The sequence below is a fragment of the Chlamydomonas reinhardtii genome, chromosome 9 (assembly GCF_000002595.2).
Source record: "Chlamydomonas reinhardtii strain CC-503 cw92 mt+ chromosome 9, whole genome shotgun sequence".
In the NCBI taxonomy this organism is placed as follows: Eukaryota; Viridiplantae; Chlorophyta; class Chlorophyceae; order Chlamydomonadales; family Chlamydomonadaceae; genus Chlamydomonas; species Chlamydomonas reinhardtii.
In genome coordinates, this window is record NC_057012.1 from 7672948 (window position 1) to 7688717 (window position 15770).

Consider the following 15770-nt stretch of genomic DNA (forward strand, 5'->3'; position numbering starts at 1 on the left):
GCTGGGGTTGGGTGGGGATGGGCGGGGAACGGCACGCACACTGGTATTCGGGCCGGCGCCCACGCCTCTTATTTCTCGCGCCGGGACAAACTCCTCAGACGTGATGGACCAGTGATGGACCAGAAGTACCCTAATTCTGTTTGTATCCTCGACACAGGCGCCAGAGTCTAGTTCACTAGTGGTTTTCTTTGTGCCAAGATATAAGTTTTTAGTTATGAGCTGCCGAACTTGTCACGTTAGCGGCACAGTCTCTGCATAGGCGCCTTCAGCGGCCAGAAAAGGCGCCATCTGTGGCGTCGACTCAAAAATGCTTGGCGTGTCTTCAAATTACCCGCCTCCTCCACTGGATGAGGATGGCTTGTACCAGCAGGCATCGGGAGAAGGCAGCGCTAGCGAAAACTTCAAGGTGCGTTTTAAGCGACATGCCTATCAAAACGTCACCTTGACTTTACTTTTAACACTTCCGTGCAGGTGGTCGTGCGCATTCGACCGCCATTGCGGCGCGAATTACAGGGAACTGGCCTGCGTGCATATCAATGCACTACAGCCGTGGAGCCGGGAGACCGCAACATCATCCTATCAGAGAACCTGCCGGTGCGCCTGTCTGTTAGTCCTTTCCTGCTGGTATCGTCCCTATGCGGAGAGTGTGTATGCGCGTGTCGATGCGTGTCTGTGTGTTGGTTTTGTGGGTGGGTGAAAGGGCGGGTAGGCTGGTGTCTACGGTGTTGGGTTGGGGGGGGGGGGGTACCATTCTACGGGGAGGGGGAGGGGTTAGCCAGGATGCTGGCGCGGGCACGGCGCACAGCCAAGAGGGCAAAGAGGAGTAGCAGTTTCAGCGAGCGGAGCATGCACAGACGGTAGGCTGCGTACTGATGACGGGCGGTAAGCCACGCGCTAGTCCGCCGCGTGCCGGCGTCGTCGGTGCCGGCGGCTAGCAGGGTGAAGGGTTGTACATATCAGCCCAAACTAAACAGAACCCCATGCAAAAGAGCGAGGAGGAGAGCTTGGGGGGGGGGAGGGGGGAGGAAGGGGTGGTTTATTCATATCCCAAACTAAGCAAGGCCCATGCACATGCAGTTGAATGATGAAGTGTCAGAGCGCGAGCGGCAACTGCAGCCAGACGTGCCGTTATTTGGGGCCTGGCCCGGACTTGAGAGCAACTAGGTGGAACATGTGTGGGCGCCTGACTTCCCCCTGTCCACACCCGGACATGCACAGGCCGTCATCAGCCAGCATGGCGGTATCACGGACCTTTACAACACGTACAGGTGCGCTGTGGCTCCAAAACAGTTCTAGGCTTTGAGTGCGGCTTTACAGTCCGGGTCCGTCCGACCAACCATGGCTCCATGCAGTGTGGCGCTGCGACCCACCACGCATTCATCGCCCCACTGCTGACCCCATCAGGTTCACGTTCGACTGCGTGTACGACCAGCAGTGCCCCCAGGAGCGCGTGTACCGCCAGAGCGCGCAGCAGGTGGTGCTGTCAATCCTGCAGGTGAGCGGCGGCCGCAGCGGCGGTGCCCCCACAGGGGCCACAGGCCGCAGCTGTGGACAGCGCTTTCCCGCCCCGTGCGCCTCACCACCATGCTCACCGCCGGTGGGCTTCCCTGTCCCTGCCCACCACCAGGGCTACAACGCAGCCATCATTGCGTACGGCCAGACCGGCACCGGCAAGACGTTCACCATGGAGGGAGCCATGGAGGTGCGGCGCGGGCAGGGCAGGGCGCGGCACGGGCTGTGGTCCCGCTGTACTGCTGCCGCTACCCCGGCTAGACTGCAGCAAGACCAGCATTGGTACTGCGGTGTTGGGTGTACATGGCTTATATTGTCTGGGCGGATGATAACAGGTGGATTAAACAGCGCACGCAACCGCTGCCTGATTGGGATACAGAAAGTGTTTGCTCAGCCCTGCATTACGCGCGGCTCCCGTGTTGCTGCTCTCAGGGCCCGGACCGCGGCATCATCCCGCGCACGGTGGAGGACATCTTCACCTTCATTGTCAACGACCCCGAGCCGTCCAGGTGCGTGCTTGCACAGGGAGCGGGCCTTGGAGCTATCGCGGGGGGTCTGGCCGTCGTGTCGTGCCGGGGTTGGCCGCGCCTGGTGTGAGTGCTGGACAGCCTCAAGAGCACCGTACGCAAAGGGACACGGACGGACCCCACACGACTTGCCCGAACACCCCGCCCCCATCTGCGCAGTAAGTACCTGGTGCGCTCGTCGTACCTGCAAATATACAACGAGGTATGCGGCAGCTCAAGTCTGTACATGCTGCTTGCGCGCGAGGATGGGCGTCGGCGTATAAACCCTGTGACCGTGTCCTGCCAGCATGTCTGGGCAGGCGTGTGCTGTGCGACTGCCTGGCCCCATAGTGCTGCTACCCACACTGCCCGCACTATTGCCCCCATGCAGGTGGTGTCGGACCTGCTGAAGCCGGAGCGCTCCTCGCTGGCCATCCGAGAGGACCGCCGCCGCGGCGTGTTCGTGGAGGGGCTGAGCGAGTGGGTGGTGCGCTCGCCGGCGGAGGTGTACGGACTCATACAGCGGGGCCAGTCGCTGGTGAGCGGGGGAGGGGCAAAGCGCGCAGGGGCGGGCGGGCGGGCGGGAGGGAGGTGCGTGAGGGGGCTCGGGCATGGGTATCCCCTCAAGAATGTCGCCTTGGGATGTGCAAGCTGGGTGTTGACCACGGCTGCTTGCATGCACCAATCTATGCCGCAGCGCGCCACGGGCGCCACCAAGCTGAATGAGGTGTCCAGTCGCTCACACGCTGTTTGCGTTATCATCGTGGAGAAGTGCACCACGCCACAGCAGCAGCAGGCGGCCGACGGCGGGGAAGGTGGGGTTGCGGGCGCGGGCAAGGGGCAACGGACGGACCTGGGTGATCGGGGCGAGGTGCGAGAGGAGCCCATGGGCAGTGCTTGCGCGCTGGGTGTGCCAGTGCATGCCACATACCGCACGTAGTGTGATTGTGTACGGACGGCCCGTGCCTCCAGGCGGCGGCTGGCGCGCTGCCGAGGTGGACGCCTCGGGCCAGGTCATCCAGTCCATCAAGGTGCGGTGCGCAGTGCCCAGGGCGCATGCAGGCACGGTCTCTTGCATTGGCATGCACACAGCAAGCAAGGCCGGTGGGCAGCCATGCGAAGTGGGCTTGGTGACTCCCCCACATGGCCGCCGCGTCCTCAGTGCTGACGAGGTGCCCTCGCGCCCACTCCGGACACCGGCCGCACGGCCGCCGCGCAGGTGGGCAAGCTCAACCTGGTGGACCTGGCGGGCAGCGAGCGCGTGCACGTGACGGGCGCGGTGGGGCGGCGGCTGGAGGAGAGCAAGAAGATCAACGCCTCGTTGTCGGCGCTGGGTGAGCCACACAGGAGCAGGCGGCTGACAGGAGGCTTTGAGGGTTCCGGAAACGCGGTGGGGCCTTCGGGGCCTGTCGTTGGGGCCTCTCGTTGGGGCCTCTCCTGACGCAGAGTACTGGGTCCGCCCGCCTGCAGGTAATGTCATCGCCGCGCTGACGGACCGTCGCGAGCGCTCGCACATCCCCTACCGCGACTCCAAGCTGACCCGGCTGCTGGAGGACTCGCTGGGCGGCAACTGCCGCACCACCATGATCGCCACCATCGCGCCCAGCCTGGAGGCCTTCCAGGAGTCGCTGTCCACACTCAAATTCGCAAACAGGTGCGGGGCGGGCCGGGGTCTGATTGCGCGAGTGGCTCACACACCTCTTTGCGGCTGTGACCCTTAACTCCGCACGCTCTGCTGCGCCGCATCGGACCGCTCATGAAGCCATGCGCAAGTGCTGGTGCGTGCCTTATACCCCTCACTCGGCCGCTGCCGCTGTGCCCACACACACACACCCTCAGGGCCAAGAACATCCAGAACGAGGCGCACGTGAACGAGGACGTGGACCAGCGCACGCTGCTGCGCAAGTACGAGCGCGAGCTGCGGCGGCTGCGGGACGAGCTGGCGCGCAGGAGCCGCAACGTGGTGGACAAGCGCGCGCTGCTGGTGGTGGGTCGGCGGCCAGGGGGGGCGGGGGGAAGGCGGGCTGAGGGCAGCGCGCGGTGGCGTGGGGTTACGTGAATCAGACCCAAAGTGTGATGGTGATATGCTGCGCTTTGAGCGGTTCATCCGCCCCGTCAACCCGTTCCCTAACCCTACAGGCCGAAGAGCAGGCCAAGCGGGCTGAGGCGGACAAGTTGGCGGCACTGACGGCGCTGCAGGTGTGTGGGGCGGTGTGCTGCGGCTGGGTACTGGTGCGGCATGCCATGTGTGCTGTGTGCCTCCGTGCACGCCCGCTGACACGGACTTGCCTTGCCCACCGCAGGAACGCAGTCGCGAGTTCCTGCGTGAAAAGGAGGAGAAGCGCGCGCTGGAGCTCAAAATCCAGGTTGGCTGTGGGCAGCGGGCAGTGAGCAGGGCAGCAGGCTGGGCATCGGCACGCTAGCTACCGAGTCATAGGTCCGATTGCTGTATCCAGGCATGGTGGTATACCTGGTACCGTATACCCGCCAGCTGTCCTATCCGCCTTAGCCTCCGCCCCGTATACCCGCCCTCCCCGCCTGAGCCCTGCAGGCCATGCAAAGCCAGCTGCTGAGCGGCGGCGGCTCCAGTGCGGTGCTGACGGAGGTGCCGGCGGTGCGAGCCATGGTGCAGCGCGAGGCCAACAAGGTCAAGGGTGAGGCAGGACGGGGCAGGCGTTGGGCAGTGTGGGGTAGAGAGCTGCTGGCTGCATTGCCGCATTCGCCCAACCAGTCCGCTGACGGCCTCCCCCGCACTCCCGCTCGCGGCCTCCCTGGCCGGCAGAGTACTACGAGGCGCGCATCCGGGCTCTGGAGGCGGAGCGGCAGGACGCGGAGGGCCACGCCGCCGAGGTGGACCGCTACAAGCAGCTGCTGCTCAAACAGCGCGACATCATGATCGCGCTCACCGCCCGCCTAAACGAGCGGGACGAGCGCATCACCAACCTGCAGGTGCGGCGCCGGCAGGGTGGCTGTGCACTGGCAGGGTGTTGGACTTGGGCGCTGCCGCTCATGACGCTGCAGCCGCCTCCGCCCCTGCGCCTATTCATCGCCGCCGTCGGCAGCTTTACTCATGCCTGGCACCCCACCTCCTCTCGCCACCTCCTCCACCTGTCTTCCACTCCCCGCCCTGAAGGAGGAGCTGGACGCCTACGACCGCTACCAGCGCCAACTGGAGGACCAGCTGGACGCCAAGACCGCCGAGCTGATCAGCCTGAGGAAGGTGCGCCCGGTGGCGGGCAGCAGCGCACATGATGCGCGTACCAGGCAAGGAAGGGATGCGCCCGATGCCTCGTTATCGCCATTGCAGTGTATGTATGTGTTGCTGGTTGCCGTCCCGCGCCTACTTGCTCGCTCGTAGGCGGCAGTGGAGCACGCCTCAGGCGGTCCGGCGGGCTCGCGCGGGGTGGACCCCACCGCGCTGCAGAGCGCACTGGGCGACTGGTCGTCGTCACAGGGCGGACGAGGGCCGGTGCCGGGCGAGCAGCTGGCGGAGGCGCTCGTGCCGCTGTCCATCAGGTGCGGCCCGGGGGTGATGCGGCTTGGGGTTGCGGTGCGAGAGCGAGTGCGCCAAAAGCCGTGACCCCCGGTTTGTTGCGCCGCATGGCACTGATGCCACGGCCCACCACTGCAGACCTGGTGGCGGTGTGGGCCCGGGGCGGCCGCAGCTGGTGTACACAGCAGACGGCACCGCGGTGGACCTGCAGGTACGGGGCTGCCTGCTGCAGGAGGCGCCGCCGCCGGTTCATGCGTGTAGCTGCTTGCAGCCTGTGGTCATACATTTACACGGGACTGTCCCGCCAGCATACTTACACACCCATATAACTGCGCTGAACACCTGTCTGAGACCTCTGTTTGCCCACTCAGGGGCCCGAGTCGCAGGACGTGACACCGCGCCGCGCCCCCGCGCCCGCCTCCGCCGCGGCAGCAGCCGCCTGGCGGCCGCACCTGCCGCAGCCCTACCCGCCCACGCAGGAGGGCACAACATTGGTGGCAGCAGGGGCGAACGGCGTACACACGGTAAGTCAATACTTGGGACGATAACGGTCAGACGGACGGTCCATGTACGGTACAGATATGTGGTGAGGTTCTTACTGATGTTGGCATGCCCCTGGCTGCCGCTGCAGGGACAACCCGAGGCTGCAGTGGCTTCCCCAGGTGGGTTGCTAGGGTGGCTGCCAATCGCCTGTGTCGGCTGTCGGTATTCACTGTGGCAACCCCCTTGGGAGCATGCCAGGTCTCGCGATTACCGTGGGTGTAGCGCTTCCGGGTCTTGTACCAGTGCTTCCACCTCTTTGACTCACTGGGTGTGGCTGACTACCCCCACCCCCTCCCTGGGTTTCGGTGATTTGAGATGTTGAGACTACCACGTGCCATTGTCTAGTTATGAATGCGACATCACAAGAAGAGGCAGTCCGACCCACGAAGGTGCACCGCACCAGTCTAGTTATGCCTGGACACCCACTCCCCAACATCCCACATGCGCGGGTTGACAGGCGAGGTGGCTGAGCTGCGCGCCGCGGCGCTGACGGCCGCCAAGGAGCGCAGCGCGCTGCAGCAGATCTTGGAGTCCAAGGTGCGGGTCATGCTGGCGGACATCATACAACAGGTGAGAGGCGCAGAGACAATGGTTTGGGCTTCAAGTTGTTGCATTTTGGGGCTGTACAGCGTCCTTGCATGCAGGAGCAGCGTTCAAGTCCTGGGGAGGGGCTCCCGCCAGGTGTCTTGGCACACCGTTTGCGTCCACATTTCGGTAATCACACGCTCAATTGCGCTCATGTTGCTGCATGCAGGTGTCGGATCCACGTGCCCACGCGGCGGCCAACGGTGGCGGCGACGTAGCCTCCCAGCCGCAGCTGCTGGGGCGGCTGGCGGCGCTGGAGCAGTTGGTGGCGCGCGTGGCGGAGGCCATTGGCAGCAGCGGCGCCACGTGACGGGCGGTAGCAAGTGTCATGGCATGAGTGGCGACACACCTTTACGTCTTTACGTTTCTCCTGAACAGTGTCCGCTGTCAGTGCAGTATACGGCAATGCTCAGCAAAGCGTTCGAGCGGTCGCGTGCTGCACTGAAGTGCTGCAAGTGCTTGAAGCGGGAGGCCGGGGGCGCCTTAAAGCACGTGTGTATGTGTTGGGATTGCGTGTAAATTACGCAAGCATCCAGGAGTCAAGCAGGCGGTATGAGAGGGCTCGCATCGCACAAAACCCGTTCACAATTCCTCAGAAGGCCTAGGTCAGACGGCAAGTATGCCCACATATGCCCTGTACGACATGGCATTGGGCGCCGCCACCTTCCTCCTGTAATTGAAACGGTCCTTCGCTTCCTCATATCCTGTCTGGCCTCATGGCAACTTGACGATCCCAAACCGACCAAGCTACCTTCGCATCATGCACTTCGTCCTTGAAACACAAATGCGTGAACACGCGTCTGATAGCAGCCGAACTAACTAGCGCGAGCGCAGCCCCCTTCACCCAAACGTGACCAGGGCCACACTCAGGCGGCCACCCGCACTCAGACCCAGACCCGAGTACGCGGCCCGCACACGTGCGCAGCCATTAGTTCCCAGTGCGGGTGCCACCGCCACCACCGCGGCTTCCAGCGCTGCCTGCAGCCGTGGAGAGGGCCGCCGCCGCAGAGCCACGTGCGACTCCAGGACCTGCGTGCGTGTGCATGCGATAAGGTGTTACCGGTACGTGCCTCTGCAGCGAGGGATCGGCAACTCGGCATGCACCAGCCCTGCGCCAGGTTGTCGCCACGCACCTGCAGCACCAGCTGGCCCACACCCGTGTCGTGCTCCAACCTGCGGGGCCCTCTGCGACTGCCGCGCCGGCTGCCGCGCCGGCTGGCCGCCTCCGCCGCCGCCTGCGCCAGCCGGTCCGCCTCCGCCGCGAGCGCCTCCGCCAGGTGGTCGTCCAGCTGCTGCAGCAGCCACTGCCGCTCAGCCGCCGTGTCCGCGGCGCGCCGCCGCTGCAGGTCAGCCTCGGCCGAGGTGGCAGCCGCACCAGTGGGGGCAGCGGCGGTCGCAGCAGCCACGTCCAGCGGCGGCCACAGCAATGGCAGTGTTTGCAGGGCGGCGGCTGAGAAGCGCGGACTCGCTGAGGGTAGCAGCACCTGCAGACAGCGACGGACTAGCTTAAAACAACAAAGCGCACCCAAAAGGAGGTGTTCACAATCCACGATTCCATTGAGCGCACCGTGTAGCGCCGCAGGGCCAAGTCCGCGAGCTCGCCGCGCTGCCAGCCGCAGTACCCGGACGCAGGTGTCGCGCCGTGAGACGTCTGCAACTCGTCCCGCGCTGCCGCCGCCAGTCCGCGCAGCAGCAGCACTGCGTCCAGCGCGTCGCAGCCGCCCGCCACCTGCTGCACCCGTGCGGAGAAGGCCTGTACGGCGGCAGAAGCGATAGACGGATGAGAAAACTGTCCAAACAACGGCATCGCACGCACCTCAGCGAGACGTGTCAGGTAAGCGCCATGCTGCACTCACCTGCAGGTGGTCCGGCTGCCGCAGGCTGGTCAGCCCCAGCCGCGCCAGCAGCAGCGGCAGTCGGAACAGCTGCTGGCGGGGCAGCTGGTGCAGCCGACCCATCAGCGCGGCCGCGAGACGACGCTGCGAGAGATGGATGGCGCACAAGGACATGGCAACGCTCAGCTGGTGAAACAGCATATATATCCCTTATTGTAATGTCGCATTCATAGATATTGTGATGTGTGCTCTTGCCGACACCGGCGCACCATACCTGAAAGCTGTGTGGCGGTCCCGAAACAGGCGACAAGGCCTTCCTGCCGCTTGCCGCCGCTGCAGCTGCTGCCGCCTGCGTCGATGCCTCCGGCCCGTACAGCCGCCACAGCGCCTCCAGCACCGCCATCAACTGGGGACCGCGCAAGCGGGCCAACAGGCTCCAGGGCTGTGCCGGTGACGAGGTGGCTGCGCTGTCCATGGAGCCCGTGGGGCTGCTGCCGGTGCCCGTGCCGGCACGCCGCCGCAGCCGCACCAGCCGCGACGCCCCGCTCCGCACCTCCACCAGCCCGGTCATGTACAGCTGCAGGGCGCCGGCGGGCGGGCGGCAGTGCAGCCGAGCTGCCCACACCAGCAGGGCGGCGGCCAGCGAGGGCGTCCAGCGCTGGCGGTTGGCGGGCGCAACAGCGCTCCTGCGAGCGGGGCAGTAGGACACAGGTCAGCCAAACGTAGCGGTGGCGTCGTCTTTGTCTTTCCCGCCGCATGCGTGCTACCCGCCAGTGGCGTGCTTCACTCTGTGTGGCATGTACAGTTTGGGAGACACGCTTGAAGAGACCCGCGCGCGTCGTGCACCCACCTGAACAGCCGCGTCACCGTCCTCCGCGGCAGGGCCTCAGCCGGCACCCGCAGCTGGGCCAGGCAGGACAGGGCCATGGCCACCCACTCCAGCCGCAGAGGCGTGACGCCGCGCCCCCAGCCATGGCCGTGGCGCAGCGCCAGCCGCAGCCGCTTGCCGCCTTTTCTGTTTGCCTCCAACTTAGCAGTGGATCCAGGATCAGCCGCAACGCCACCTGCAACCTCCGCAACACCAGGTCCCGCCAGCAGCCGCTCTACCAGCAGCGCGCAGGTAGGCGGCGAGTGCAGCTGCAGCCGCCGCAGCACCACCAGCAGCCCCGCGGCAGTCTGCGAGTCGAGCAGGAGATGATAGTGGGTGTTGTTTGCTCGCCTCACCGGTGCCAGGTACGCATTAACGTCATTGTCCGCAATCCTCACCGATCGCGGCAGTTGGCCCGGCCGCCGGAGCGCCGCCGCAAATAGCGCCTGGCATGTGGCCGCCACCTGCTGCTGCTGTCGGTGGGACAGAGGGGAGGAGGCGTCCCCAGGCTGCTGCTGTCGCCAGCTGCTGCCCACCTGCCGTACCAACACCTGCAGGAGGCAATGACGGTCCCACGGCAGTTAGGCCATGCGCACCATGCCAGCAAATCAACCAAGTCGACAAAACATTGTGTGGGTCGAGCCAGGCCAACACCCAAACTGACTACATTCGGTAACCGGGGTCATCACGCCAGTGCTCGCACCTGGAGCAGCGCCAGGGCCGAGCACGGGCTCAGGCGGTTGCCCACCGCCGTCAGCAGCGGCTGCAGCACCTGCCATGGCAGAGCAGTCGATGGAGCCTGCCTAGCAGCCGGTACGCCGGACGAAAACACGTGTGTATGCGACTCTGGCCGCGCCGCGTCAAGCCCACCAGCGCGGCGGACGTGCGCGGCGAAGGTGCGGTTGGCCAGGCGCACATCAGCCGCCGCGGGCTCAGCCGGCGAGACCCGGGTGCTGAGCACGGCGAGCGCCCATTCCAACGCCGGGTCCAGCGCATTGAATGACGACGTTACTGCGGTGTGAGTAAGTACTGTTGCAGAAGGGGCTCGTCCCCAGTCGCCTGCAGCCTGCTGCTGCTGCTGGGTCGGGGTCAGCCAGGCCACGCCGGCCGCCGCGCACATCAGGCTGGCCAGCGCCGGCCCCTCAGCAGCCAGTGGGCCCATCAGCTGCACACTACCCGCGTCAGCAAGGCCTGGCTCAGCTCCTCGCCAGGGCGTCGGTGAGCCCCGAGTCTGCGACGAAAGGAAAGACGTGGGCTGCGGCAGGGGTCCGTGAGGGCTTGACCCCGGGCCCGCCAGTACGGCGCTGCCGTGCCCGCTGCCGCCAGCAGTGTCGCTGCGCGCCTCGCCCAGGTCTGCATGGACTGCACTCGCGTCCAGCCAGTTGCTCACTTCTTCTGGCACGCCCACGGGAGACCACGTTAAGCTGGATGACGGCGGGTGCAGGTTGGAGGCGGGCGCCACCAGTGCCGGCAGCAGCACCGAGGCCAGCCCGCTGCCGCTATGGCTCCTGCTCCTGGCATCCTCAGCGCCACCGGTGTCGCTCCAGGCCGCGCTCGAATAGTCTCCTTGCTGCGCCGCCACTTCAGACCGCCGCGTCCGTGCCATGTCTGGTAGCGCCAAGTCAAGTGCGGCCAGCAGCGAATCCGGCGTCCAGCTGTGCTGTGCCGGACCGCCGACGGCCGCCGCAGCGGCCGCGCTGGGGCCAATCCCGCCCGTGCTGTTGAGGCTGGTGCTGCCGCTGCTGCCGCGCCCACTCGTGCTCCAGCTGTTACCACTGCTTCCACGTGCCGAAGCAATGGCCCAGATGAGCGCCTCCAGCTCCACGTCCATGGAGGACGTGGAGGCGGCAGGCGAGGAGCGGGGTAGCGGCATGATGCGTGCCCTTCCCTGCGGCTGCGGCCATGGCGCAGAAGCCGCAGTGTAGTGCTCGCGGCCACTGGTGGATGGGCCGTCGGTAGTGCTGGATGCCTGCTGTGTACGGCCCTCGTCCGCGCGGAGGGCGCGATGTTGCGGCTGGCGTCGACGAGGGGGGATAAGGCGTGGCCGAATTCCCGCAGCCTGGTCGGGGCCGGTTGATACAGCTCGTGCAGGTCGCTCTCGCAGTCCCTCATTGACAGCACCTTGCAGAGCATCCTGCTGCGCAGAATCGCTCAGCGGCCAGTCCAACGGCGTGGATGCGGTCGCCGCGCGGCCACAAGTGCGGTGCAGCGCCCCCGGGTGCCGTGAACATCCCAACTGGAGGCCAGCTGTTCCATTTTGCAGCGACAGCAGCATTTGGGTTCAAACCCGCACGCTTTGCGCTCCCCAGCGCTGCTTAGTCTGAGAACAAGTTATACAACCATATTCAAAACCCTCATAGTATGCATATTCAACACTTGACGTATATGCTATAGCAACTGCTGTATAGCGACTGCGCCTTGAAAACCAGCGTGCAATTGCGTTCGGCAAGCGCGAGTGTGCACCTCAAAAATTACTTCTTCACCATTGCCCATAGTGTCATACTCATGAACTGTTGCCTGGAGTCCCCGCAGGGCGGGCCCCGACGCGAATGGGGATGCTCCCAAGTCCCAATGAGCCTGAGCACGGAGTTTCCTGAATGCCCGCCTTCGCGCTACACTGATTAGATCGTGCAATTGTTCTTTTGGTTTGGCGCTGCGGTCCGGACACGCCGGGGGCTTGCACGTTTTACTAGTCGCGTTTCTAGGCAGCGACCGCCCGTGGAGCCGGTGTCGAGGTCACCATGAGGAGCGCTGCTGTGCGCGTGCTGGGAGCCCAATGGGCAGGTATGCGTGAGCGCTTAGGGAGGTGTCGGCTCAATCACGCCGGGGAGCGGTGTCGACAGGCGTCGCCAGGCTGAGCAGATGCGTGCATGGATGTACATCTAAACTGATTGATGGCATGCGTCTGGCCTATGCTCACCGCGAAGGCCTTTCGCTCTCAGCTGTGCCCCAGTTCCGGCACTGTGTCGATCGTTCGGAGACTCTTTCATGGGCTCTCCCACGTCAACGTGCAATACGACTCAACTGTACTGCAGGTGTCGGAGCGCAGGAGGCGGGAAGCCGGTGCGTGGGGGAAGAGCTTGGTGCATCAGCTCGGAGCAGCGGGATTGCTCAGCTTCTGTTCTGCAGCGCCGCGAGCACTTTTGAGGGGCGCATAATGGATGAGGGAAGTAGCCTTGGCAATGTATGACGTGTAATGCGTTTATCACAGGGCTGCACGCGCCTTCGCCACTGCCACGTTCGTGCCGGGAGTGAGCGGCGACGCCAGCGGCGTGGTGTCCGCCGTGGACGCGCTGATGAGCCATGACAGTGCCGCTACCGGCAAGGTGAGGGGGTTCCTGTGTGGTTGAGCGCCAGGGGCTGTTCTGGGCGCGGGGCCGATTTCATGTGCTAGAGGTTGGGAACCGCGTCCCAGGATTCTGGGTCGCAGGGGGGAAACATATCCTCACAAGTGGCAGCTGCGTTATCCATCCCGCAGGACGTGGCGGACGCTGCCGTGGCGCTGGCGTACCTGGGCACCCGCGGGAACCGCCGGTGAGTGCAGCTCAGCTGCTGAGGGTATGGAAGCGCACGGGCCAGTGCATTCAACGGGAAGTGGGAAGTGAGTGAACTATGTAACACCGTGCCCCATGTGATGGGCGATGGGCGAAGCCTGGCTGAGAAGGCCGAGGGTGAGCGAAGGCCGGTCAGAACTGCTCGCACTGTTTGGGCCGGGTGACGTTGTCATACACGGCCCCGGGAAGCATGCCAACGGGCTGGAGGCAGCAGAGGCCATCGCCTAGGTGACACCGCATCGCCTGCCCCGGCCCTCTGCCGCTGCAGCGTGTGGGGCAAGGTGCTGGAGAAGGCCGCCTCTACGCCACTGGACGGCCCCAGCCTGGCCAATCTGTCCTGGGCGCTGTCCGCTGCCAACGTGGACCACACCCGCACCCTGGCCGAGCTGGCCGGCCCCCTGGCCGCCAGCCTCAAGTCGCTCAGCCCCGCGCAGGTGGGTCACAGCGCAGTAGCCCCAGCCAAGGGCCTCTGTATGCATGGCAGGGCGCTACGGGCTGCTGAGAGAAACATCGCTTAGATGGAGTGTCGCACGCCCCGCAGGTCTCCTTTGCGGTGGAGGCGGTGGGCAAGTCCGGTGCCGCCGACGTGGAGCTGTTCGCGGCTGTGACGGAGCTGGCCGCGGCCCGCACCGCCGACTTCAAGGCCGCCGACCTGGCGCGACTGCTGTGGGGCTTCGGTGCCGCCGGCGTGCAGGTTAGCTGCGCGTCGGGGCATTGACAATCGGGGCAATTGCGGCGGTGTTTACTTATGTTCGTGGCTGCCTGGTGCTTGGGCTTAAGCAGGAAGAAGGGCCACGCCTGTAACTATCTCCGCCCGTGCTCCGCCCGCGTATAGGACGGCAAGCTGGTCAAGGCCGCCTCGGCCGGCTTGGTGGCCAAGGCTGCCGAGCTGGGCGGCCGCGAGGCGGCGCAGGCGCTGTGGGGTCTGGCGGCGCTGCGCCGCGTGCCGGACGCCGCTCTGGCCGGTGCCCTGACGAAGGCAAGTAGCAGCTATGTGACGCCCTTGACGGTTTCTGTGCTATTTAGGCGCTGGCCAAAGCTTTTGCATCTCCTTGACGCAATTGCGCCCTCTTGCGGCTACAGGCCCTGAAGGCGGGCGTGGAGGCGCCTGCTGACGCCGCCGCCGCAGCCTGGGCCCTGGCCACCCTGGCCGTGAAGGCGGACGCCGGCACCGTCAAGGCCCTGGCGGACAAGGCCAAGGTGCGGCAGGAGCGGGGCGGGCAAGAGCAGTGCCCCGGGGAGGGGCTGGCTTTGGCAGCCAGGGTGTGTCTTGCATGACTCCTGCAAGGAATGGTTACGCCCTGACAACTGAGCTCATGGCAACTAGCTTTACCCTCGATTTTGTTTCCCCCTCCGTGTCACAGGCCGGTGTTGCGGACCTGAGCGCCGCCCAGGCGGTTCAGGGCGGCTGGGGTCTGGCCATGCTAGGCGACAAGGATGGCGCCGCGGCGCTGCTGGGCGCCGCCGCCGCAGCTGTGCAGAAGGTGGGGCGCTGGCTGTGCTGCAGGGTCTACGCATGAAGACGCAGACGTGTCGCAATCTGTTCTGCTGTGCGTCATCAAAACCCCAGCAGTTGCTCCCGCGATGGTACATGCGTGTGTTGACGGTGGTGCACACTCGCTGGTGTTATGCTGCAGGACCCTACCTCTCTGAGCCCCTCGGCGCTGGCGCTGCTGCACGCGGGCGCCGTGGTGTCGGGCGCCGGCCTGCCCAACCCCGTGTCGGACTTCGCCGCCAAGGGCTTCGGCCTGGCCGTGGAGCACGGCCGCCACAGCCGCAGCTCCGCCGCCGCCGCCTTCCACGCCGAGCTGGCTGAGGCGGTCGCGTACGCAAGCGGCGCCAGGTGGGCGGCAGGGTTGCGCGCAGTTCATGTCGCGCGCGTGTCGATGTTGTACACCAGATTGCATGCGATCTTCGGCGTTCGCGAACCCATGCCTGTTGCACTGCTGCGTGCACAAACATTCCTGCCTGTCTGCGTGCAGGCACCGGCCGGACGTTGCCTCCAAGGTGGCCTCGTTTGTGAGCTCGGGCCCGGACGGCTCCACGCTGGATGTGGTGGTGCCGGCGGACGCTAACACCAAGCTGGCAGTGCTGGGCGTGGAGGCGGAGGCGCTTGCGTCCAGCGGGGCGGTGAGCAGGAGAGAGGAAAGCACAGCAGCAACACATCTGCATTACTGCGTGAGGTGGCGAGCCCGCTATGAGTTGCGGGCTGGTCTGTCGCTGCTGTTTTGCTGCATGACGTGTGGTAAACCGCGTATATCCGCAGGTGCTGGGCGGCTCGCTGGCGGCTGCACGCGTGCGCGAGGCGCAGGGCTTCAAGGTGGCAGTCGTGCCGCAGACGGAGTTCCCTACCGGCGCCCCGCTCAAGCAGCGCGCCGCCGCCGTGCTGGGCGCCATCAAGAAGGCCGTGCCGGGTCTGTCCGCCATGTGAGTACGCACGGCAGTGCACGTGTGCTTATGTGCGTGCAACTGCGTTCGGGAGCAGGACGTTGGCGGGCGAGTGACGTCACCTGGGGACCCTGCATACGCAGTGTTGTGCTTCGGATGGACATGCGTATTGAGCGCACTCGATTGCCGATGTCGTTGATGAGTAAGCATCCCCTGCGTGCGTCTCCTTGCAGGGCGGACAAGCTGAGCCGGGAGCTGTGAAAGCCGGGTGCGGCAAGTGTAACCTGAAATGCGGCATGGACTGCCAGGTTCAAAGCTTATCCTGTGTTAAGTTTGTTTAGTTTGTAGACTGGCGTGAATGAGCTCGGAATGAGCGGCTTGGCGCAGCTTAGTAGATGAGGTAGGCAAGGTGATGAGTCAGGGCGCGCTTCAAGCGCGCACGCACGATATAAGACGTGTAAACCCCTTGAATTCGCAGGCCTCGCA

At 65.3% G+C, this 15770-nt stretch overlaps 3 protein-coding genes across 3 annotated transcripts; 2 read left to right on the top strand and 1 right to left on the bottom strand.

The window, feature by feature from the left end:
- The first annotated feature begins 90 nt into the window (after positions 1–90).
- On the top strand, positions 91–7322 carry CHLRE_09g415450v5 (uncharacterized protein). Its single transcript, XM_043066371.1, has 24 exons — positions 91–406; positions 472–594; positions 1219–1268; positions 1405–1495; positions 1628–1702; positions 1945–2021; positions 2199–2241; positions 2410–2556; positions 2716–2833; positions 2991–3049; positions 3238–3352; positions 3489–3672; positions 3858–4005; positions 4158–4217; positions 4322–4384; positions 4570–4672; positions 4801–4967; positions 5152–5238; positions 5377–5534; positions 5650–5722; positions 5883–6035; positions 6143–6173; positions 6512–6624; positions 6809–7322. Exons 1-24 carry the CDS (start codon positions 308–310, stop codon positions 6947–6949), a joined length of 2478 nt encoding a protein of 825 aa, XP_042921667.1. The 5' UTR covers positions 91–307; the 3' UTR covers positions 6950–7322.
- A 2-nt stretch (positions 7323–7324) lies between these two features.
- Positions 7325–11820, bottom strand: CHLRE_09g415500v5 (uncharacterized protein). Its single transcript, XM_001696772.2, has 8 exons — positions 10046–11820; positions 9741–9893; positions 9325–9650; positions 8749–9160; positions 8496–8618; positions 8207–8392; positions 7773–8123; positions 7325–7668 (listed from the first exon to the last, which is right to left on the bottom strand). Exons 1-8 carry the CDS (start codon positions 11615–11617, stop codon positions 7480–7482), a joined length of 3312 nt encoding a protein of 1103 aa, XP_001696824.1. The 5' UTR covers positions 11618–11820; the 3' UTR covers positions 7325–7479.
- A 110-nt stretch (positions 11821–11930) lies between these two features.
- CHLRE_09g415550v5 (uncharacterized protein) lies at positions 11931–15757 on the top strand. Its single transcript, XM_001696690.2, has 13 exons — positions 11931–12126; positions 12378–12405; positions 12554–12668; positions 12821–12876; positions 13165–13330; positions 13438–13590; positions 13732–13875; positions 13980–14096; positions 14261–14380; positions 14534–14739; positions 14879–15026; positions 15163–15323; positions 15518–15757. Exons 1-13 carry the CDS (start codon positions 12084–12086, stop codon positions 15543–15545), a joined length of 1485 nt encoding a protein of 494 aa, XP_001696742.1. The 5' UTR covers positions 11931–12083; the 3' UTR covers positions 15546–15757.
- Positions 15758–15770: the final 13 nt, after the last annotated feature.